Source organism: Neoarius graeffei, chromosome 25 (genome assembly GCF_027579695.1).
Source record: "Neoarius graeffei isolate fNeoGra1 chromosome 25, fNeoGra1.pri, whole genome shotgun sequence".
NCBI lineage: Eukaryota > Metazoa > Chordata > Actinopteri > Siluriformes > Ariidae > Neoarius > Neoarius graeffei.
This window is the reverse complement of record NC_083593.1, coordinates 17,509,268-17,534,552: the sequence shown is the minus strand read 5'-3', so window position 1 is coordinate 17,534,552 and position 25,285 is coordinate 17,509,268. Positions and strand designations below refer to the sequence as shown.

The following is a 25,285-nucleotide window of genomic DNA, read 5'->3' as shown; positions in this document are numbered from 1 at the left end:
AAACAAATTTTAAATAAAAACTATGTTTTGTTAACTTAATACCACATTCATCTCCTCTCATTATCTCTAGCCGCTTTATCCTGTTCTACAGGGTCGCAGGCAAGCTGGAGCCTATCCCAGCTGACTACGGGCGAAAGGTGGGGTACACCCTGGACAAGTCGCCAGGTCATCACAGGGCTGACACATAGACACAGACAACCATTCACACTCACATTCACACCTACGGTCAATTTAGAGTCACCAGTTAACCTAACCTGCATGTCTTTGGACTGTGGGGGAAACCGGAGCACCCGGAGGAAACCCACGCGGACACGGGGAGAACATGCAAACTCCGCGCAGAAAGGCCCTCGCCGGCCACGGGGCTTGAACCCGGACCTTCTTGCTGTGAGGCGACAGCGCTAACCACTACACCACTGTGCCGCCTCAATACCACATACTGATTATTTTTTAAAATAAATAATTATCTGGATGGTGTTAATTGTGGAATGGTGTCACGTCATCTGATCCACTAAGTAATCGGGACTCAATTTTTTTCCAGTGGAACTTTGAGTAATTATTCATGCACAATTTTTGTACTGAAAATCTTTTCTACTTTTGCAATGGCCAAAAGATTGTTAAAGGAGAGCTGAAGTCATTTTTAAACTTGCTTTATTTCTTAAGTAACGTGTTATTCACTTACGCTTTCGGTTTTAGTAACCTTATATCGTGACTCATACTGGTAACTAATTGCAATTAAATATTATACTTATCGGCCTATTCAGCCATGTTGAATTTAGTTTGTTTGGTTCATGGCAGGCGTCACTTATCCGTGCGATCTTCACGAGACTTGTGCAAGACTTCGAAACGTCAAGTGTCAGCCAGGTGTCAGTGCCGCCATTTTGAAAACTGTTTGTTTTCCAAATGAAATATTGCACAAAAACAAGTTTAAATGACGATTACTGCTTACTTTTTTCACACTTTCCTGATTGCTATCAAAACAAACAACTTCCGGCTTGATCACATCAGCATGTCTTTTGACAATGTTGGCAGATGTCGGTCGCTTTGATTTCCGCTGTACGTTTTACTTCCGTCCTACGATGTCTTGCACAGGTCTCGACGAAGCTTGTTTACGGCCATTGCTTTGACATACGGACTGATATATTACAAAGCATATTTCAAAACACTCATAACTTGCTATAGCAGTGACAAAATAGCGATCAAAAATGCATTCCTATATTTAATAAAATCATACATGTCAACCCCTACGGATTTCCCGTATTCCCTATGGATTTTGGCATTTTAAAAATGGTATGGGCGTAGTGGTATTCAACTACGGATTTTTCTACATTTTCACCTTAAAATTATTTTGATTTATTACCATCAAAAAAGGCGGCACGGTGGTGTAGTGGTTAGCGCTGTCGCCTCACAGCAAGAAGGTCCTGGGTTCGAGCCCCGGGGCCGACAAGGGCCTTTCTGTGTGGAGTTTGCATGTTCTCCCCGTGTCCGCGTGGGTTTCCTCCGGGTGCTCCGGTTTCCCCCACAGTCCAAAGACATGCAGGTTAGGTTAACTGGTGACTCTAAATTGACCGTAGGTGTGAATGTGAGTGTGAATGGTTGTCTGTGTCTATGTGTCAGCCCTGTGATGACCTGGCGACTTGTCCAGGGTGTACCCCGCCTTTCGCCCGTAGTCAGCTGGGATAGGTTCCAGCTTGCTTGCGACCCTGTAGAAGGATAAAGCAGCTAGAGATAATGAGATGAGATGAGACCATCAAAAAAATCGTCATGAAATACGAAAATGCACAGGAGCCGCCATTTTCTACATTTAGAATTACTCAACTGGTACTTCCGCTAGTACCAACAAGCCATTCCGAATGTCTGAGCATGCGCAATTGTGATTTTCCTGCACACCAAGCGGGAAATAACAGCACATGTAGCGTAACAATAGACAGGTCAAGATGTTGGCACCACCGAAGAAAAAAACTCAAAACATCTAAAACTGGAGGTCGCTTTCTTCCCGAATGGACAGAAACATTCAATGGAATAATTATCGCTTCCAAAATGGGTGCTGAGTATGTCAACTGCACAATTTGTTGTAGAGACGTGAAAGTGTTTGCCTCTGGAATTTACGATGTGAGGGAACACATGAAATCTCAAATGCATGTGAAGAATGCAAACCAGAAAAAGAGACAGCCGTCAATTAATTTCTTCACGCAAAAGCCAACAAAGGTTGTATCTGACATTAGGTAAGATCTGATGCATTTTTATTATGCATGAAATATTACTCTGGATTTAGTATGGAAATTATGGATTTCTTTACCAGGGAGAACAGGTGAGAGCCATGAGGGGTTGACATGTATGTAAAATGAGAAATAGAATTTTGATAAAAAAAATTGCGGCGGCACAGTGGTGTAGTGGTTAGCGCTGTCTCCTCACAGCAAGAAGGTCCGGGTTCGAGCCCCATGGCTGGCGAGGGCCTTTCTGTGCGGAGTTTGCATGTTCTCCCCGTGTCCACATGGGTTTCCTCCGGGTGCTCCGGTTCCCCCCACAGTCCAAAGACATGCAGGTTAGGTTAACTGGTGACTCTAAATTGACCGTAGGTGTGAATGAGGGTGTGAATGGTTGTCTGTGTCTATTGCCGCTTTTCCACTACAAACGCGGCTGAGTTGGGCTGAGCCGTGCCGTGCTGAGTCGGGCTGAGCGGGGCTGTTGGAGTTGCATTTCGACTACAACCGCGCTGAACCGTGCTGGCTGGAAGTGGGTGGACACATTGGGTGGAGTTAGCGAAAGTGGGTGGACGTCAGGTGATGTCGTTAAGCAGCGCAAACAGTGACATCAGTGATCTTTTAAGCGGTAGTCTCACGACCCGGAGAGTAAACAATAAACATGGAGGACATGGAGTCGTTAGTGTTGCTGGTCTTGGTGCTGTGGCTTGTTGTCACCGACAACGCCAACAGATACTGGCAAGAGCGTATAGATGAGGCGAGGCGCATAAGGCTTCAGAAATTCTCGTAATTCTTCTTCTTCCGGGTTTGCGGTGTTTACAGATCCCAGTGCGCTCGCGGGGCGTGTGTGGGCATGTGAGGACATTCCTCCTCACCAATCAGTGCACAGGGGAGTGTCTCCTCACGCCCCCGGCCTCACTCGGCACGGTTTGGCTCGCTTCAGCCCTACTCCAAAACGGTGCGAGTTTTAGGGGCTAAGCAGGGCTGAAGCGAGCTGAGTCGTGCTGGTTTTTGGTAGTCGAAACGCGAGCCGTGTCGGGCTGAAGCGAGCTGAAGTGAGCTGAAAAAGGGTAGTGGAAAAGGGCCATATGCGTCAGCCCTGTGATGACCTGGCGACTTGTCCAAGGTGTACCCCGCCTTTCGCCCGTAGTCAGCTGGGATAGGCTCCAGCTTGCCTGCAACCCTGTAGAACAGGATAAAGATGAGAAAAATTGCCTTCAGTGCCCTTGATAATTGTCGCCGCAGCTCTAGGACAGGACTAGTACTGTGACGTCAGTGCCAGCGTTCGACTCAGTCGTTGATCTTTTATGTGGCCTGTGAAGAGGATGATCGATGATTCTGGTATCGACTCTCTCCCAGTCCTTTCTTAGCTGCGTGCTTTAGCTTGTGTAGCGGCTCCTCGCAGCATCCAGTCCGGATTATTCTCTTATTGGGGCTGTTCAGACGCTCAAAAATGGCCCTTCATGTCCCTAAAGCACCTGGCTTTGCTCAAATGTTAAAGGATGGAGCGAAGGTAAGAATAATTAAGATTAAAAGTTTCTTAGTGATATAGCGTTCTGTTCTTAATGGCTAAGTAGCTAGCGGGTTCGCCTGAATCATGTGGGTGGAGGTTTCTAGAACACGGGCTTCACAGTCATGGTTACTGAGAGTGCGATAATTATTTAGCAAATTACACAGACCACGTGTAAGATATTAGTAATTCATTGACGCAGTGTTTTCTTTTAGTCAAGGGCAATAAAGTCTTTATTTAAAAAAAAAACATGCTTTTTATGACGCTAGCTTGGTTGTTACTTCAGCATGTGCATCTGCCGGTGAACTAGTTAGTTAGCCTGCTAGCTAGCAGCTTAGCCTGACAGTAATGCTAATCAATAATCCAGTCTCATTGTCAAATAATGTGCACACTAATGCAACCATTTTCCGTGTGCTAGGTAAAATATTCTTTATTATTGGAATAAGAATTAAGTCCATTCTCACATACAAGGAATTTGCTTTTCTGATTGGTGCTTGAATAGTTAATATAGAAGAATTTAGCAAAGACAAAAAATAGCTATATTCACTACCGTTCAAAAGTTTGGGGTCACTTTGAAATGTCCTTATTTTTGAAAGAAAAGCACTGTTCTTTTCAATGATCACTATAAACTAATCAGAAATCCACTCTATACATTGCTAATGTGGTAAATGACTATTCTAGCTGCAAATGTCTGGTTTTTGGTGCAATATCTCCATAGGTGTATAGAGGCCCATTTCCAGCAACTCTCACTCCAGTGTTCTAATGGTACAATGTGTTTGCTCATTGCCTCAGAAGGCTAATGGAGGATTAGAAAACCCTTGTACAATCATGTTAGCACAGCTGAAAACAGTTGAGCTCTTTAGAGAAGCTATAAAACTGACCTTCCTTTGAGCAGATTGAGTTTCTGGAGCATCACATTTGTGGGGTCGATTAAATGCTCAAAATGGCCAGAAAAATGTCTTGACTATATTTTCTATTCATTTTACAACTTATGGTGGTAAATAAAAGTGTGACTTTTCATGGAAAACACAAAATTGTCTGGGTGACCCCAAACATTTGAACGGTAGTGTACATGGAATAAGAAACAGAAGAATCTGAAATATATTACAAATTTGAAAAGTGGACATGTTTAAAGGGTATGTGCATGAGTTCCATACCCATACAAACTATTATTATTAGGTTAGATTAGATAAAACTTTATTGATCCCTTTGGGAAATTAAGATTCCAGTAGCATCATTACAGATAAATAGAGAAAAACTTCTGGATAAATTCAAATAAAGTATTTACATATACAATACAAAGAATAAGATATGGGGAAGAGAGGAAGGGGGCAGCAGGAGAGATAAGGGTTGTTTTACAGTCGGTACGCAAGCTAAAAATCACATTTAACACTTATCTTCAATATCAAAAGGCTTGACTAAATAAACTTGGTTGTTTATTGTAGCCCTGTGATAGCTCTATTTACCATGCAAAAAAAATTAGGTGGTAATGTTATTTTTGGTGAATGTATGGCAATATGTCATATTTAGCAAAATTACTCGTGTCATTTAGAAAAAGTGCTTTTTTTTGACCACAGGTAGCTCCAAAAGGAATGCACTTAAATCATTCTTTATACCAGAAAACACATATTTGGTTCCATATCATTGGAAACATAGTTAAGTTTTAATGTTGAATGCCAGTAAGTTTTCAGACTATTTTGATCAAATTAGTATGTAATTGTGTCAAAAAAAAAAAGTCCTCTCCGAGACAGCTAATTTTTCAATATAAAATAACATATCTAAAATGATTATTTTCATCCTAAAATGTGGTCAAGATATTGGGACATAAATATTAGAGACAACTAACACAAAGCTTACAGCCTTATATTTAAAAGCACTATGGAAGTAGTGGATTCTGAATTGTCAAAAAAAAAAGTCCTCTCCGAGAATCACTTCATTTGTTTCTCCCAGCCCTGCTTAAAGCTACACTTAGTCTTCTTTATCTTATAGCAGATTACACACAACTACCATACACACGTCAAAAAATTACCTGAAATCTGTTCTTTAACTTGTCCTTCACTTAAAAACTGGTACAAGAATGAGTTTGAATCAATTTAAATTTTGGACCCCTGTGACACAAACTTTGTACCCTGATTGTAAAACAACCCATATCGCACTTTATATTGCACATTGTCGGGTATTGCTTATTGTTAGGCTAGGCTACTGCTCCTTCCTGTCCTCCTGTTACCCCTCCTCCCCACCAGAGAGGAGTTGTACAGTCTGCTGGCATGAGCGACAAAGGAGTTCTTGAGTCTCTTCGTCCTGCACTTGGGAAGGAGCATTCTGTCACTGAACAGGCTCCTCTGGTTGCTGATGACGGTGTGCAGAGGGTGACTGACATCATCCATGATGTTCAATAGTTTGTCCATAGACCTCTTCTCTGCCACCGTCACCAGACAGTCCAGCTTCACGCCGACCACAGAGCCGGCCCGCCTCGAGCGGTGGCTACAATTAGACACCTTAACGATCTTTTGGCCGTTGCAAAAGTAGAAAAGACTTTAAGTATGTAAATGGTGCATGAATAATTACTCAAACTTCCACTGGAAAAAAAAGAATTGATTCCTGATTACTTAGTATCATATCACGTGACACCTTTGTCCACAGTTAGACATCCAGATTAGGGATGTTAACCGATGACCGTTTGACTGGTGGTTGACCGAATCAACGTTAACCGGTTAATTTTTTTTTTTTGGTTGTCGGTGAAAAAAAAAATCGTTTTGAAGCTGCTGATTTTGGAGCAGAGAACCTGGATTTCTGTGTTTGTAAACGCATGCCATGCGGTGTAAGGACGACAGCTGACAAATCAAACACCCATTCAGTCATCTCCCGCCCCAGTTAAAGACAGCTGACAAATCAGAAGCACCCATTCAGTCATGTCCTGCCCCAGTTGAACACAGCTGCCACCAGTGTTGCCAGATTGGGCGGTTTTTGAACATATTTTGGGCTGGAAAACGTCAGCAATATCTGGCAACATTGGCTGCCACTCGGCGAAAGAAAAAAGTGTAGAGACAGGCTTTTTAGCTTACAAATTACTATTTTTTTTTTTTTTATTATTATTAGAAGGCAGAGGTGGAAAAACTGGATTGACAAAGTAAAAGTCCTGCTTAGGTTTTCCTTCTGCCTGTGCTCTCAACACAGGTGATTTCACCAATTAGCTCATCAACCTGGCTTAGGGGATGTGGTAATTAGGATCAGCTGGTTCATTGAATTGGCTGGAGCAAAAATGTGGCAGGGTTTTTACTTTCCGCACCCGGGTTTTTCCACCTCTGTTAGAAGGCACATGGAGTTTAGTCCTGCCTTGGCCAGTGCATTCTGAAAGTATGTTTCGCTCTGTAGCCAACGATGCATGTTACTGCAGATCATATCTCTCCACACAAACTAAAGGCGCAGATGCCGACTTTTTCACGGCTTTTTCATGGACTGTAACGGCATTTGCTTATGTAGTAATTTTAATACAGAATTTACTCTGATGAAATTATTCAGACACTCCAACCCCCCCCCAAAAAAAAAAATCGGATCTGCACGAGCCGTGAAAAAGGCGTGCTGTTTGCATCCCTGTTTAAACTCATAGGTTAATCGACTTTAATCGGCTAATGAGGCTCGGTCAAGATTTTTTTTTAGTTTTCGCCATCCTTAATCCAGATGATTGATTATAAAAAAAAAAAGGTATGTGGTATTAAGTTAACAAGTTTTTATTTAAAATTTGTTTTGCATAGACTTGTATTTAGTACAAAATATCTTTTTATATAAATATCAATGTCTGTGTTTACATAAATGAAGTAATTCTAATTTGTTCCACTTTAAGTATTTTCGAACATCACATTTTGTTAATCATTTGTTGTTTGTATTAATTTTGACTTTTGTAGTTTACCAATAAATGTCAACAGGCAATTGATATTGTAACCACATGAAAATCCAGGTCAAAGGTTGCATGTCATTCCTCGAACTTTTATTTATATATATATATATATATATATATATATATATATATATATATATATATATATATATATATATATATAAAAAATAGTGTGCATGTTATTTACCAGCTGGGAGGTCCATATCATGAAATACCGTGACCGAGGTCTTGAAAGCACTGAGCGAGGCCCTCTGGGCCGAGGTCAGTATTTAAGGCCGAGTTCACGGTATTTCACCATACGGCCCGACCTTAAGCTGGTAAATAATATATTTTTTTTTTCTTTACCAAATTCTAACAGAAAACGAGAGCGCCCGAAAGGGAAAACCGAGGCGAGCCACCATTTTGAATCCTCATTCACGGCTGTAATGCAAATTGCTTCCTCCTCGGTATACTAGTGCACTTCCATGGCAGGGGGGAAAAAAAAAAAAAGCTACATTTTGCCGCCCATGTAGTCCCCTATTTATACAAAATTGAGTCATTCGGGATTCAGCCATGTTTTTGCTCGGCGTTAGCAACAGTTAGAGGTTTTTAGCTTTCTCCTGAAATGTTTTATTTTCTTTCTTCTTCCTCAGGGTAGTAAAACTCGCTTTCGCTGTGAACATTGTCGTTATCGCTATCCGTGATGTAAAATTAATGCTATTCTCCTGAGAAATGCTGGCAAAAATTTATAAGATTTTTGATAATCTTATAAATAAAGCTTATAAAAAAAAGTTGACAAAAAAAAAAAATGCTACCAAGTTTGTTGTGAACGAGCGAGTCGCCAGAGGTCCGTAACCGGGGTCCGTACCATAGGATACGGACCCACTCGCCAGCCAATCAGAGTGCAGGATTTGATGGAAACCGCACTGCGAAAAAAATAAGTGGTAGATATTTACAACAAACTGCAAAAAAAATAATTTGACTGGAATAGAAAAATCTGAATTTCAAACATGTAATTTTTTTATGCTAGGAATTTGGGTCTATTCTAATTCTATTTATTGCAATAGGATTCCAAATACTTTATAAACATTCCATTCTGTTATGAATCAGAAAAAAAAAATTTAGAAAAATCACAGCACTTTAAAAAAAAAAAAAGTACTTCCTCGACTTCAACAATGTTACACAAAGATCGCTGCATAACAGTTGTAAATGTCACTTAATTCCACAGGGTGTCGATAATGGTGGACACCGGTGAGCGTGATCACTATTATCGACACCTCGCGTGACTTCTCAAACACGCGTTTAGATTAAATAACCAATAACTGTTGTAACTGAAACTTGCCTTTTGTAAAAAATAAATATGTAAATCTGAAAAGGTGTCTAACTGTAGCCGCCGCTGTATTTATTCACATGCTCATTTTTAACCAAACATGAGAACGTCAGAATCAGAACTGTGTTTATTGCCAGGTCTGTTCTCACATACAAGGAATTTGCTTCAGTGATTGGTGCTTGAATAGGTGAGAGAATAAAAAAGACAAAAGTAGCTATATAAACAGAATAAAGACTGTATAATGTACAAATATGAAAAGTGGATATATTTAAGGGTTGGGTTGTTTTGAAGTCCAAGCTGTACAGTATGTCCTGGAATGTACAAAAACAGATCACGGGATGAAGGTGGTGAAGTCATGACATGAACGTGAGAGTGTGTGCGCGCAGTGGGTTACATAAATAAATAGCCAAGCTGTACAGCGTGAGCCTGAATGCATAGATGATGTATGACATGACTATGAAATGTGCGAAATCGCAGTGCAGAGACGAAGTGCACTAATGTCACGGATTGAAAGTGTGAGGTTCGAGTCAGGGGGGTCTCTGACCTTATTGATGAGGCAAGCTGTAATGGGGGGGGAAAAGCTGGCCTGATGGCGTGAGGTTTTAGTTCTAATGGACCCACTACATTCCCTGGAGTTTGTGCTTTAGGGCTGGGCAATATGACAAAAACGACATATCACAATTCTCGTACATTTCTATGATCTACTAGATGTATCACGACAGAGTTTTGGTAACAATTTCTCAGTAGTCTCATTTTATCTCTAGCCGCTTTATCCTGCTCTACAGGGTCGCAGGCAAGCTGGAGCCTATCCCAGCTGACTATGGGAGAAAGGCGGGGTACACCCTGGACAAGTCACCAGGTCATCACAGGGCTGACACAGACAACCATTCACACCTACGGTCAATATTAGGGGCTTTTCCACTACCAACGCGGCTGAGCCGTGCGGTGCTGAGTTGGGCTGAGTGGGGCTGTTGGAGTTGCATTTCGACTACAACCACGCTGAACCGTGCTGGCTGGACGTGGGTGGACACATTGGGTGGAGTTAGCGAAAGTGGGTGGACGTCACGTGATGTTGTTAGGCGGCGCAAACAGTGACATCAGTGACCTTTTAAGTGGTAGTCTCACGACCCGGATAGTAAACAATAAACACGGAGGACATGGAGTCATTAGTGTTGCTGATCTTGGTGCTGTGGCTTGTTGTCTTCCATCTTCTAGTTTTCTGATCATCTTCTTTGTCGTAATTCTTCTTCTTCCGGGTTTACAGATCCCAGCGTGCTCGCGGGGCGTGTGTGGGCATGTGAGGACACTCCTCCTCACCAATCAGTGCACAGGGGAGTGTCTCCTCACGCCCCTAGCCCCACTCGGCTCGGTTGGGCTCACTTCAGCCCCACTCCAAAACTGTGTGAGTTTTGGGTGCTGAGTATGGCTGAAGTGAGCTCAGTCGTGCTGCTCTGAGGTAGTTGAAACGCAAGCCGTGTTGGGCTGAAGTGAGCTGAAAAAGGGTAGTGGAAAAGGCCCATTAGAGTCACCAGTTAACCTAACCTGCATGTCTTTGGACTGTGGGGGAAACCGGAGCACCCGGAGGAAACCCACGGGGAGAACATGCAAACTCCGCACAGAAAGGCCCTCGCCAGCCACGGGGCTCGAACCCGGACCTTCTTGCTGTGAGGCGACAGCGCTAACCACTACACCACCGTGCCGCCCTATTTAAAATATATTTATTTAAAAAAAAGTAACATTGCGCAATGTTGGGATTAAGTACAAAATTTTAACACCAGGTCTGCTGCTTACTCTGTCTATTTATTGAATAAAAAGATCTCACAATATCTGACATCTCAGAAGTGTATTGACATGATTTATAATAATATTAGCAGCAGCAGCAGTAGTAATTTGTGGTTACTGCCTCATAGAGGCGAAGCGAGGCAGTAGCCACTGTGTCATCATGTTGTAAGAATGTGTGTCACAATAGCGCACTACGCATACGAATTACAATCACCAGAACGGCGAATCATGATCTCGCGATACGAACAGTTGATCTTACGTTATCAAAGGTACACAAGAACGAATGGTGAAGCCACGATGTCATCGTGTTGTAAAAATAGCGAAACTTCGTAACCAATCAGCACTTATCCTGATCAAGTTCGATAAACTTCGGAACCAGAAACGTAAAAAGAGAAACCTCGTTATAACTTCGTAGTATCAATAGATAATCGGCAGATAAAAAGAAACGAAATTCACCTTGTGGTTCACCAAGGCTACTGATTCGATATCAAGTAAGCTTCTTATTTTAAGAGAATTTACCGTTTTGATTATCGCAGCTTTTGTTTGATCCTTCTGAAAGGTTTCGTAAGGTTTTTTTTTTTTAAATAAAGTTTTCTGGCAGATTTATCAAAAAGCTGACAAACTTCTGCTATTCGCCTTTTTTTATTTTATTTTTTTATAATTTAGTCCTTACACTACACTTGTGAAACAAAATGTGCTCGTTAGTACTAAATGAGGCTACTTTCACACTGCAGGCTGAAGTGACTCAAATCCGATCTTTTCGCCCATATGTGACCTGTATCCAATCTTTTATTGACAGTATGAACGACATAGATCCGATTTTTTCAAATCCGACCCAGGCCGTTTGGATATGTGGTGCTAATTCCGATTCCTATCCGCTCTTTTCATATGCGACTTCAGTCTGAACCACCAGGTCGCATTCATCCGACTTACACGTCATCAACAAGCCACAAACGTCACTATTCTGCGCTGAAGTAGGCGGCAGGTCTCTCAAAAAAAGTTACAACAACATGGCGCATAATCACGGGCGCAGATAGAGGGTGGGACGGGTGGGATTCGTCCCACCCAGATTTCAATTCACTTCGTTCGGTCCCCCCCACTTATAGGGAGGAAAAAACGTCTATGCTGTCTTTCTTTGCATAAGGCAAACCTCACGGAAAAATCAAAAGACTAATTACCATTCGGTTTATTGAGGTGCACAGCAGTGTATACATAGTTGCAACAACTCACATAAAACAAAGATTGATATTCGGTTGGTTGAGCTGCGCAGACTGCACAGGTTGCGAGCTCGAGCTTGGTTGCTATGGTAACCCACAAGAAGTTTGACAGGCATGTTGGGGTTGGTTTGCTGGCAGCTTTGTCCCCCCCAGTTTTTTGTCCCCCCCAGTTCAAAAAACGTATCTGCGCCCCTGCGCATGACATCAATGCGAGGGACGCTTCGGGCTGTGAAGGTTCTGAATCTTCTCAATGGAAGGACGCAGAGGTTAGGGAGCTGATTTCCATTTGGGGGGATACAGCTATTCAAGCTAGATTGGATGGGTCATACCGCAACCGGGCGGTTTTACTTCCGTAAACACTGGCCATGCTCACTGCGTGTGACGTCGTCGTATCCTGCAATGCGCATGCGGAACACTTTTAGGTCGCTTTTCGTTCATACTGAGGATCACATACAAGTCGTATATATCTGTTAATGTGAACGACCTCACAAAAAAATTGGATTTCACAAAAAAATCGGAATTGAGCATTAAGCCTTGCAGTGTGAACGTAGCGTATATTCTTTAAAGACAATTCATGAACAGGTGCTTTGTTACTATTTTGAAAATAGATCTAGTTCACAGTGCTGTATTTTGAACAAAACAGTCAACAAAATTGGTAACCAAAACACTGCGAGCCCTGATGCTGATCACAGCTTGGTCATGCTTTCAAGAGATGAGGCGAGTATAACTGATAACATGTATATAAGCGATATTTGCTGTATGGACATGGGATCAGAAAACAATTTTATTTATAAGCAGCAGCCAAATGGACCCACAGGGTACCCATTTTTATTGTTACTATTATCAATATCATATCACCCAGTCATACTTTTAATGGCTTTGTGATTTGGAATGTGACCTGCTTTGTAAATCTTCATGTTCTCTGCTATTCAGCATTATTCAGGTCTCGAGGAGGCCGTCTTTCGAAATATCCAGGCATGTAAGGAACTGGCACAGACAACAAGAACGGCATACGGACCCAACGGTCGGTGACTGTTACCCTGCTTCAGGATTTTGCATATTAATCCAAATTGTATTTATTGTTCTTAATGACTATTATATATTTTGCCAGGCATGAACAAAATGGTCATCAACCATTTGGAGAAACTCCTGGTCACCAATGATGCCGCCACCATTCTGAGAGAGCTTGAGGTGAGTCTGGATGATGTGAATGTGCTCCTAGGAAATGCAGGATGCGTCGCAAAATTCGAGTCGATGCCGCTTTGATTCACCGATCGTCCAACCTGTGTTTTACGATCTGGAAATTCTGTCGTGGTTGGAAAAAGTCTGCTTTCTTTAAGGATGTACCAGCATTTAAACGTGCTCAGAGGAACTGAGGAGATGGGAAACTTATCGAGTTTCATAGATTCATAGGTGTTTCCTTTGCAGATATTTTTTTTTAAGTTATTATTATTATTATTATTTGTCTCAGTTTGCGATGTACTCCTTCAACATGAATTTTCCAACTCTCCCAAAAAACTAATTACATAGTAATAGCCACCATAAATTAGAAATGAATAATCTTTTATTAATTAAACAGGGGATATAAATAATCTTTGCATGTGAGGTAATTAGCATGCCTTGCTTTTACAAATGGAGGTCAGGTGATGTGTAACATCGTGTTGAAGCTGAAACATCCATGTACACATGCAGTAATGTTTAATTCAGGATTTATTTAGTGTGTAACTAAATGGCACTATACTGTCTCGTCAGATCTGTTATACAGTTAAAGCTAGACTGCCTTTCAAGATTTTTCAAGTGTAGGTCATGAAAAGAATTTTCCCCGACACCCAGTTATTTTTGTTTAGTGGACTGAATGCTACTGAATTCGAATCACAGACTTCCAATTTTATTAGTTTTTTAAAAATAGAACAGTTAATGAATTTAGGGCCATGTGGCCTGAAATTCTCTCTCTGCTATTTTTTCCTGCTTCACCATGACGCAATACAAGATACTATGTCATGCATGACGTGGTGGGCTTTCCTATTCGCACAAGGCATCGTGGGATACAAATTTGAAACAGGAAAGGAAAATGGAGAACGTGAAAGAGCGACTACAGTAACACAAAGTGAGAAGGAAAGATGTTATGTTGCGAAGGAAAGGAAACGCAGGACCAAACTAATAAATATCAGCGTTCAGCGAGCACCTCGGTGTGATCAGCTGTTCGTTTAGCGACAGAATGATGGAACTGTCAGTGCACGATCAAGGTAAACCTGTAGATGGCAGTAATGCAACACTGTGGATGCCAGTAAAACCAAGAAGAAGGTGGTAAACCTGCGCATGCACACATGGACTTCCTCTGTCTGCTTGACTGCGCGAAGCAAGCGATTTTATGCACATTATTTGCTCGGGAATCCCCTCAAATTGAAGAACTTCCCAGCCACAGAATGGCCTGGATTTTTTTTTTTGGAGACATTACAGAAATAAACATCTCAATGACCACATTTCAGAGGGAACTAAGTTTCACTGATTTTATGAAATTGAAAGGCCGTTTAGCTTTAACACAGCTGGGAAAACCTCATTAAGCCAGTTCACTAAAGTCTCCTTAAAGGTCATAGGCAATGGTTGGAGGTGAAATATAGAATATCAACTTTGTCTAGAAGAATGACCCAAAAAGTGAATTCAATTTTCCTAGTGTTTACCGTATTTTCTGGACTATAGAGCGCACCTGTATATAAGCCGCATCCGCTCTATTTTAAAAAAAAAATTTAAAAAAAGATATACAAGCCGCACCGGGCTATAAGCCGCAGATATCTATGTTGAAAAATTAGATATTTACTGCATATACAGAACGATTTTGTACTGTAAATGTACATGTATGTACCTGAACAGATTCTTTCCGAACAGTGCCTTTTAACACGGCAGCAACTTTGCTGATTAAAACGGAACAGAACCAAGAGAAAATAACCGGTATTTATTTACCTTCATTTCTCCTGTGTTTGAAACCACAAGTCACTTTAATCATCTTCGCTGGATTTGAAAATAATTACCAGTTAGTAATTTGTCGTGCGTGTTCTATCTGCTAAAGATCTGCTAATTCTTCTTTGCATTGATTTTTCGTCTATCTTATTTTTGATTCTACTTCCGGTTAGAGCGCCCCTAGCGGTGGAAGAAAAATCCACAGAATAGCCGCACCTTTGTATAAGCCGCATGGTTCAAAACCTAGGAAAAAAGTAGCGGCTTATAGTCCAGAAAATACGGTAATTTTTACCCTTAAATTGAATAAAACGGTTAAAATATACTGTTTTGCCTAATTTCCGAAGGTTTGTTTACATCTCACTTGTGCGCACTTTCACCGCCAGGGGACCGTCATCATGACGTCATTTAAGCCAAACAGACTGGGAGCAGCTCTGTGTTTACCTGCGAACCGAGCACACATGTACGGACTTTGGTCATGAGCGGTTGTGTAAAATGTCTGATAGCGATTTTGAAGTAGGAACTCTCCAAATTAAATATCAAGAGGTGAAACCATATATGTATGAACCTATGGCCGTTGCGAAGCAATCGGTGAATGTGGCTCACTGGTTTGACCGCACGGCCTCGGAATCAGACAGCGACTCGGCTGACTCTGATGACGGTGACCCCGGACCTCAACAAGACTCGCGCTCAAACGATTTATCCTGGTAATTATGATAAATTCCTACTTTCGTTGTAATACTAAATAAGAGCCCTTTTGAAGAATAATTAAACCGCCCTCCCTAGTGGATATAGGGAACGATTACTGGACAGTGCGCCGGTAGGCCACATTAGCCTGCCATCCACAGCATTATACTATTTGTAGCCGACTCTAAGTGAGGAAATATCCCTTTGTCTCATTTCCACAATGATTGTACAGGATCCCTCAGGATTCTTGACTTGTCAATTATAACCCCGATTCCAAAAAAGTTGGGACAAAGTACGAATTGTAAATAAAAACGGAATGCAATAATTTACAAATCTCAAAAACTGATATTGTATTCACAATAGAACATAGACAACATATCAAATGTCGAAAGTGAGACATTTTGAAATTTCATGCCAAATATTGGCTCATTTGAAATTTCATGACAGCAACACATCTCAAAAAAGTTGGGACGGGGCAATAAGAGGCTGGAAAAGTTAAAGGGACAAAAAAGGAACAGCTGGAGGACCAAATTGCAACTCATTAGGTCAATTGGCAATAGGTCATTAACATGACTGGGTATAAAAAGAGCATCTTGGAGTGGCAGCGGCTCTCAGAAGTAAAGATGGGAAGAGGATCACCAATCCCCCTAATTCTGCGCCGACAAATAGTGGAGCAATATCAGAAAGGAGTTCGACAGTGTAAAATTGCAAAGAGTTTGAACATATCATCTACAGTGCATAATATCATCAAAAGATTCAGAGAATATGGAAGAATCTCTGTGCGTAAGGGTCAAGGCCGGAAAACCATACTGGGTGCCCGTGATCTTCGGGCCCTTAGACGGCACTGCATCACATACAGGCATGCTTCTGTATTGGAAATCACAAAATGGGCTCAGGAATATTTCCAGAGAACATTATCTGTGAACACGATTCACCGTGCCATCCGCCGTTGCCAGCTAAAACTCTATAGTTCAAAGAAGAAGCCGTATCTAAACACGATCCAGAAGCGCAGACGTCTTCTCTGGGCCGAGGCTCATTTAAAATGGACTGTGGCAAAGTGGAAAACTGTTCTGTGGTCAGACGAATCAAAATTTGAAGTTCTTTATGGAAATCAGGGACGCCGTGTCATTCGGACTAAAGAGGAGAAGGACGACCCAAGTTGTTATCAGCGCTCAGTTCAGAAGCCTGCATCTCTGATGGTATGGGGTTGCAGTAGTGCGTGTGGCATGGGCAGCTTACACATCTGGAAAGACACCATCAATGCTGAAAGGTATATCCAGGTTCTAGAGCAACATATGCTCCCATCCAGACGACGTCTCTTTCAGGGAAGACCTTGCATTTTCCAACATGACAATGCCAAACCACATACTGCATCAATTACAGCATCATGGCTGCGTAGAAGAAGGGTCCGGGTACTGAACTGGCCAGCCTGCAGTCCAGATCTTTCACCCATAGGAAACATTTGGCGCATCATAAAACGGAAGATACAACAAAAAAAAGACCTAAGACAGTTGAGCAACTAGAATCCTACATTAGACAAGAATGGGTTAACATTCCTATTCCTAAACTTGAGCAACTTGTCTCCTCAGTCCCCAGACGTTTACAGACTGTTGTAAAGAGAAAAGGGGATGTCTCACAGTGGTAAACATGGCCTTGTCCCAACTTTGTGTTGTTGTCATGAAATTTTAAGTCACCTGATTTTTTCTCTTTAAATGATACATTTTCTCAGTTTAAACATTTGATATGTCATCTATGTTCTATTTGAATAAAATATGGAATTTTGAAACTTCCACATCATTGCATTCCGTTTTATTTACAATTTGTACTTTGTCCCAACTTTTTTGGAATCGGGGTTGTACAAGCAAAAGTAAAGATGTTTACCTCCAATCTTCTCCTTTTTGCCTGAGCGTTGCTGCTCCGTTTCTTCTTTGACTGCTTGATTTTGTTTCACACGCACAATCCACTCTCTCTCTGCCTCTTCTCCTCTCTCGGAAAAAGGTAAAAACTTCTTCCTGAGCCGGTCCCGTTGTTACAGTTCACTGCACAATAATAAAGGCATGGGGTTTTTCTTTGGAAATTCCTGAACGTACGTCTGCACTCAAGCCGAATGGCAAAGTAAACGGAAGTGGACTCAACTCAAGCGGTTTGTTTGGCTTAAATGACGTCACGCACTGAGTGGTCACAGAAATAGCCGAACAGAAATTCGCCACGATCCGTGCTAACTTATTTAAATTATTACTTATTAACAATACTTCTTGGGACCAGAAAAAAATTACAGGTTTTTTTTGTAACATATAAAGTTTCAAATGTGCATAAAATTAAAACCGTTGCCTATGAGCTTTAAAGGAGATACGCAGAGCCTTTATTTTTAAATAAATGAGTGGATAGTATCTCCATCCTTGAGTCTTGTATGCTGCATAAATGGGAATTTAAAATGTATATTTTTAAGAGTTAAAATCGACCACAAAGTTGGTATTCGAGCTGCCCCGCTGAGCCAGCTCGCCCTGAGTGCGTGACATCACAGTGGTAACCGGTTTTAAGGCCGAGGCCTTTGACAGCTATAGACCAAAGTCATATAAATAAAAATTTACAGTGAAAGTAAGAAATACCGTTACTGACTTGCTCAACTAAGACTGATTTGACTTCATTGATTGTGGGTTGACTCTCTAAATCAGGATGGGTGTTATAACTTATGCAACATACATGTACATGCATTTTCAGTGATAAAGCGTAAAAGGCTAATTAAATAATCAGATGAACTGAGAATCACATTCTGAAGCAAATTAAATAATCTTATACCGGTAACTTGAACACACAATACAAGCTACATGTATTAATCTAAATGCAGGTCAACAACTTTTTTAATCCAAACGAGACTCGGAGCTTACCCGTCTATGTTCTCGCTTCTTGAAGGCTGATTTGTTTTTGAAACAATCTGACTTTCAGTTGTTCAGTTCTCTGTTCATTCGCTTCTTCCATGTAAGAGAGAGATGGCAGCAACATCCAGTTTAGAAATAAGACGGCTGCGCCACTCATTCACTTTTCTTCATACTGTGTACTCCGCCATTACTGCTCGGCTCAGGTAATTACTAAAACCTGGGATGTCACCTGTTTTAGCAACAACTGCAGGGAGGTCACTGCCCAAGCAATATGTCCTGTCCCATTCCATCCCGGGTTTTAGCAACAACCCTCGGCTCACTCCGGGAGGACTGGTGCAACTGAACTCACTTTCCTTTTAAAAAAATAAATAAATACTTTTCCTTTTCTTGTAGTTTTCTTTTTCTTTAATTGTTGGTACTGCACCCTCTTTCAATACGGGCTTATAGCCAACGCTCCTCAACAGATCAGAGGTTTTGTGTGAGCCCTCAGTAAAATGTGCAGAGGAGAGAACTAGGGTATTAGGCAGAAAAAGAAATTTACCAGTCAAAAATAATATTTTATATAATCCTGATAAGCGCCGCAGGTGCGAAGACGAGCGCCGCAGGCGCGAAGTCCCTCTAGGGGGGTCTGGGGGCATGCCCCCCCAGAAAATTTTTGAAATTTAGACTTCATTTCCTGCATTCTAGGACATTTTCAGGGTGAAATGGCGTGTAATTTTTGATCAGAAATATTGCATATTTTTACTTTGTATTTTTTTCAGTTTCACTCCTGAATGTATCAGATGTATGTATGGTGTTTGATTTGGTAACAAAAGTGAAAAGAAAATAAACAACAATGAATTGTATATAATCTTTTGATCTAGTTACAGTATTTAATAAAAAAAAAAAACCAACAGTATTCTATTTTACCATACCCCAATGAAACCCCCTTGTTAATCAATGTATCACACATACCTTTTCTGTCTTTTTGTGGAAAAACGAATCAGTTTTTGTCACATTCAATTTGGGGCGTTTGTTGGGATTCATCTTGATCCAGAAGAGTGAGTCAGCAAAAAAAAATGCGGTTCTCCCGCCAAGAAAGAGGAAACTACAACGCAGGGTGTTTGGCAATTTTCGACCAATCAGAATTCGCGATTTATTCAGTCCGCATGTTACAAGATTCAGTGCGGGCCAAAATGGCGGAAACGATGAAATATTCTGATTTTTCATTTCAAGTTTTCAGTATTTTTCGTATTAAACTGTGTTTCTTACGATTTGTAAATGATGGCGGAACCACACACGGACTGGCCATCGGGAGTAGCGGGAGTTTTCCCAGTGGGCTGGTGGTTCAGTGTGGGCCAGCGGAGAAAAAAAAAAAAAAACAGTTGCGCGCTGGCCTTTAATATGATAAGCAATGTTAACAGTTTCTTTAACAAACTGTTAACATTGCTTATCATATTAAAGGCCAGCGCGCAACTGTAATAAGCAATGTTAACAGTTTGTTAAAGAAACTGTTAACATTGCTTATCATATTAAAGGCCAGCGCGCAACTGTTTTTTTTTTTTCTCCGCCGGCCCACGCTGAACCACCAGCCCACCGGGAAAACTCCCGCTACTCCCGATGGCCAGTCCGTGTGTGGGCGGAACATAACTGGATTTATCGGATGACATGTGGGAGTATTCATGTGCGAAAATTTTCGGCATTATCGTCCGTTTCAGTATCCGTCTGTGTGTATACTTGCCCGTTGAAATCGGCAATTGCCCGTCAAATTTACGGGTGGACGGGTCTCTGCCTAATACCTTAGAGAGAACGCTTCGTAGGCGCCCAGTGTGCCCGTGAACTTCTCACAAAATGCGTCCAAATTTTTGCAGTTTGAACATTCTTGGGCCATGAATGCAACGTAAATCCAGCTTCTGTCGTGTTGCTGCACCGGCCAAAAACACATCTACATGGCATGGCGATAAATTAGCTCAAAATAGAGGCTCGGAGTTGCAGTCAGCTCTGTGTTTTAGTATAGCGGAAATGGCAATGAGACCGATAGACTTCCTGCGGTGACGTTACAGACGTCAAGGTCATTCATTCAGTCCGCTACCGATATAAATCACTTTAATCATAAAAATTACTATATTAGATTTATTGTTAATGCTTAAAACTATTCCTGTGCCATTCTTGAGGTCTCAAGGCATTTATAAACAAAAGCGAGGCCATGGCTCTGCGTATATGCTTTTAAAGTGCTCTCAGGCAGCAAGAATACATTCATTTGGTGAAATGCGTTTGTTCTCTACTGTATCTGTCCTCATTGCCTTGTTCATGCATCCTTCCTCTGAGGGAGGCAAGACAAATAGAAAAAAAAGACAAGGAGACCCAGTTAAAGAAGTGAGAGGCACCTGCTGTGTCTAGCACTAATGCTATCATCAGTTCTCTAATATACAACATAACGCCTTAAATATTGTCTCTCTTCTAGGTCCAACACCCAGCCGCTAAGATGATTGTTATGGCGTCCCACATGCAGGAGCAGGAAGTCGGGGATGGGACCAACTTTGTCCTGGTGTTTGCTGGTGCTCTGCTAGAGCTGGCAGAGGAGCTGCTCCGAATGGGGCTGTCTGTCTCAGAGGTGAAGGAATTTATATTAACTTTGTCGTGATTATATAAATAAAATGATATAGATGCAATTGACAGTGCATACAGGGTTCAACATCAACTTTATAATTCACTTGTCCTGACCATAACCTTTCTATTACTATGTATACTAACTTAATGAAAGGGAAGTGATTAATAAAGTATAAAGCAGGCATAGTTATGATGATTATGCTTTAATGATTTTTTTTTTTTTAAATGTTTCAATAAAACTTGAACTTTAATTGTAACAAACAAATCCGATCCGATCTCCCATTATGGTGCATGTGGTGTGTGACATCACGAGAGGTTGGCTGGCTCTCAGCGGGACCCTTCAAATCAGTGCAAGGACACAAAGGTTAGAATAAATCAAGATTTTTAATGTTATGCCAGGAGATTAAACAGAAAAGGTATCTCAAAGTCCAATGTTCAAACGAAGATGGATTCCCAAAAGTCAAACTCAATGTCTCTGGCTTTAGAACAACAAAATTATTGGCAGGTTTCCTTCAGTCTAATATCCTTTTCACGGAACAAACAAAATCTTCTGCCTTACTTGGAGTCCAGTCAACAATCCCTGTAGTCTTCAGCCCGGTGGCGGTCCAGTAGCAGGCGTTCATAACACAGGCAAGTATTTCAGTGAAAAATCCCTCAGGTAAGAATTCCAGATAAGCATTTCGATGAATATTCCGCCCAGCAGGAGAGTCCATGAACCTCTCTCCTCCACCTTCACACTGACAGTTTTGAGTTCTCACAAAGCCCTCTTACTCATTAGGCCCTCATTGGCCACAGGTGTGCTGCCGTGTTGTGTGCTGAGGGGTGAAGTTCCTAACTCCACCACCAGATGGAGTTATGCTGCGTTCATGTGCTCATCTTATCTCATTATCTGTAGCCGCTTTATCCTGTTCTACAGGGTCGCAGGCAAGCTGGAGCCTATCCCAGCTGACTACGGGTGAAAGGCGGGGTACACCCTGGACAAGTCGCCAGGTCATCACAGGGCTGACACATAGACACAGACAACCATTCACACTCACATTCACACCTACGGTCAATTTAGAGTCACCAGTTAACCTAACCTGCATGTCTTTGGACTGTGGGGGAAACCGGAGCACCCGGAGGAAACCCACGCGGACACGGGGAGAACATGCAAACTCCGCACAGAAAGGCCCTCGCCGGCCGCTGGGCTCGAACCCGGACCTTCTTGCTGTGAGGCGACAGCGCTAACCACTACACCACCGTGCCGCCGCGTTCATGTGCTGTGGGAAGATGATATTTTCCAGTTGGGAAGTGGTATTTACCAGTGTGTTGTGTTCACATGCTTTTGTTGTTGTTGACAAAGGACGCGGACTGCTAGTTAGCAATAGTTAGTTAGCTATCGTTAGCAATAGTGTCTGCTCTGGATAGGTAAAAACAAACCATAACACGTTTTTAAAGGAAACGGATTTCTAACATATTATATTACACTTGTTAATGCCGCAACATTGCATAGACACCAAAAACTACCCACTAGTACTAGTAAAAAAAACAAACAAAACTTTTTAGTAACGTACAATGCTTATCATTCAAGTGTCTTGTACCGCTCGCCGCCATGTTGAAAAGGTTAAAGTTCATCTCATCTCGGCAACTCGTCTAAATCTAAATCTATCAAAATCAGGGCTTTGAACCAGAATTTTTTTCCTATTGGTTCGTTCCGAACAGAAACGGAATTTTAACGTTTCCGGTTTTGGGTTCCACCATTAAATAGACGTTCCCAAACCGGTTAGAACAAAAAAATCTAGTTCCCGGAACGGTTAATTACGTTCCCTGTCAGCTGTTTAACAAATGGCTATAAAATTATGTCTCTGTCTCATCCGGCTTAAGCCAAATGTAGGCTAATTCTATTACAACCTTCATTAAATAAGACAAGAAATAATTCAAAACAATTATTATTTCAAATGTTGGCGATTTGGATTCTCGGTATGTCTTCCCATCTACACAAACAGAAAAAGTGCCAAAAATGAAAGATAATTCGTTTAGTGTGTTACCAAAGGCTAGTCAGGCCCTATGCATTGATAGGCTAACAGAGGTTAACGTCATATGTTCGCGAGCCTCTCATTAACGTGGACAAATATATTGATATCGTGTTTGAAACTGACGTTTTTGAATAACGATAGACTGCAATATTTACCTCTTATTTAAGATGTGGAGACGTGATAGTAGTCCACCCTCCCGCTCTCTCCATTCAGTCAGCGAACGTCACACAGGAAGTGAACCCCAGCAGGTCATAGAAACTTGCGCAGGAGAAGAATGACTTTTTTTTATTTGTAGGCTACAGAAACTTTGAGGAACGAAATAAAAACCGGTATTAACCGGTTACCATTATTTTTAATAAGCGTTTCTGTTCCGGAGCATAAAAAATAATAAAGTTTCTGGTTTCGTTTCTGTTCCATGTGAAATAGAAAAAGTTCCCGGTTTTCGTTCCTTGAACCGGTTCAAAGCCCTGATCAAAATTTTCTACGAGTTGCCCAGTGGAAAATACCACAAGTTCATGTGTGCTTTCCATGTCGGCGTTTGGTATTTACCATAATTCCCATAGCACATGAATGCACCATTATAGCTGCCAGTGGTTAGAGCCATCTGCGTGGAGTATAGCGCCCCTCCAAGATGCAGCCTCTTGGGATGTTACAGGTGTTAAAACCCATTACCTGATCTGTAGTTTTAAGAGTTGGATTCCCCCAAATTCAAACCTTCCTAAGGAAATAAATTTGCATCTTGATTAATCCGCTAAAACTTGAAATATAAACTAATTTAAAGAAATGAAACCGTAAGAAACCAAGTTGGGCACAGTCAGGGTGACGATCACGTTGTGAATGAAAAGAAACCATAAGAGTGTGGCACTGTCGTAAAATTCCCACGAAATATTTTTAACGAGAATGTGCTAATGTGAACCATACAAAAAAAAAAATACAATAAATGTCCGAATGAAATGAAGGTTCACCAGAGATTTTATTTTATTTTTTTAGGTGTTTGATCGCTATTTCAATTAATTCAGAATCGAATAATCTATAATTAGATATTGTGACGTGTTTATTTTTACACACGCACCTGCTGTACTCGGCTTCCCTAGAATTTCGTAAACAATAACGCAGCCGGATCGCTGAGGGGATTGGACTAGTTTTGTTAGAACTTTGTTGATGTAACTCTTGAATAATTACTTTAAAAATGGTGATTTTTCGCCAATCCCTAAAAGATATAAAAGCATAAGGTATCATTACTATATTGTCTGGAGCGGCCATATGTAATACTCTGCGGAGTCTTCTCGAGTCTGTAAACCAAATTAGATCGGCCTATATGCAGAAAATGTGGCAATAAAATATGTAGACTGCTTACACTATTTATGTAAACTGCTTATTACCAGGCCTAGAAATTCATATATTTTTTTCACCGGCCAGCCGGACTAGTTACCTTCCAAAGTAACTCGCCAAGCAGAAAATCAACTCGCCAAAATTTGTTCGTGTATGAATTTTACTTCTGTCAAAAATAACCCAAAAGAGAGTAGTTACCATTGTTCATGACTAATGTGCATTTATTTCAAGACCCGAGTATTTTGATATTGTTGTTAAATACATAAATGAGAACAACACAGAGGACCATAATATAATATCAACAAATAATAATATATTGGAAAACTTGGCAACTTGGTGTATGAGTATTGAAAACAAATCTACTTCCTATCATGACTATAGCACCCAAAATATGTCCAACATGCTTTCTGTATTTAACTATTTATGAGAGAGAAAGCATTAGGAGCTTCATATTGACTAGGAATCAACTTGAAAAAAATTATTCCATAAAAATCGTATCGCAGCCAAGGCCTACCCTGCTCCCACGTTTGCTTATAAGTCCTTTGTCGTTTCTCCTTCTTGTACGCTTTATCGGCGGCCTATTTCTCCTCTTCAGACCGAGGTCGCTTTGTCCCCGTCTCTGGCGGTTTCTGTACACCTTTCAGAAAATTCCACATCGCAACGTAGCTTTGGCAGATGTAGATGTAAACAACAACAAAAACGCGTGTTTAAATGGGCGATAATGTGGCCACATCTATTGAATTTGGTAACGTGATTACCGCGATATTCAACGAGATGCGTTATATGCATGCGCAGTAGTGAAAAAACCGACAGCCTGACTCGTACACGATATGATTCGGAATTCATCGGTATTTTCCGTCCTGCCGATAAATACATCGATTAACACACACGGCACACGCTTAATATGTGGC

At 41.3% G+C, this 25,285-nt stretch overlaps 1 protein-coding gene across 2 annotated transcripts in view; it reads left to right on the top strand.

Annotated features, from left to right (window-relative positions):
- The first annotated feature begins 3,557 nt into the window (after positions 1-3,557).
- The window catches only part of cct8 (chaperonin containing TCP1, subunit 8 (theta)), a 42,320-nt gene continuing 20,592 nt past the window's right edge, over positions 3,558-25,285 (top strand). Inside the window, exons 1-4 of one of the 2 annotated variants that reach the window (XM_060908236.1) lie at positions 3,558-3,714; positions 12,851-12,941; positions 13,029-13,108; positions 20,882-21,031. In XM_060908236.1, the coding sequence (XP_060764219.1) occupies positions 3,655-3,714; positions 12,851-12,941; positions 13,029-13,108; positions 20,882-21,031 (381 nt within the window). In that variant the 5' untranslated portion in view covers positions 3,558-3,654. The remainder of the gene's footprint in view (positions 3,715-12,850; positions 12,942-13,028; positions 13,109-20,881; positions 21,032-25,285) is intronic. The other variant, XM_060908237.1, reaches the window with a different exon arrangement.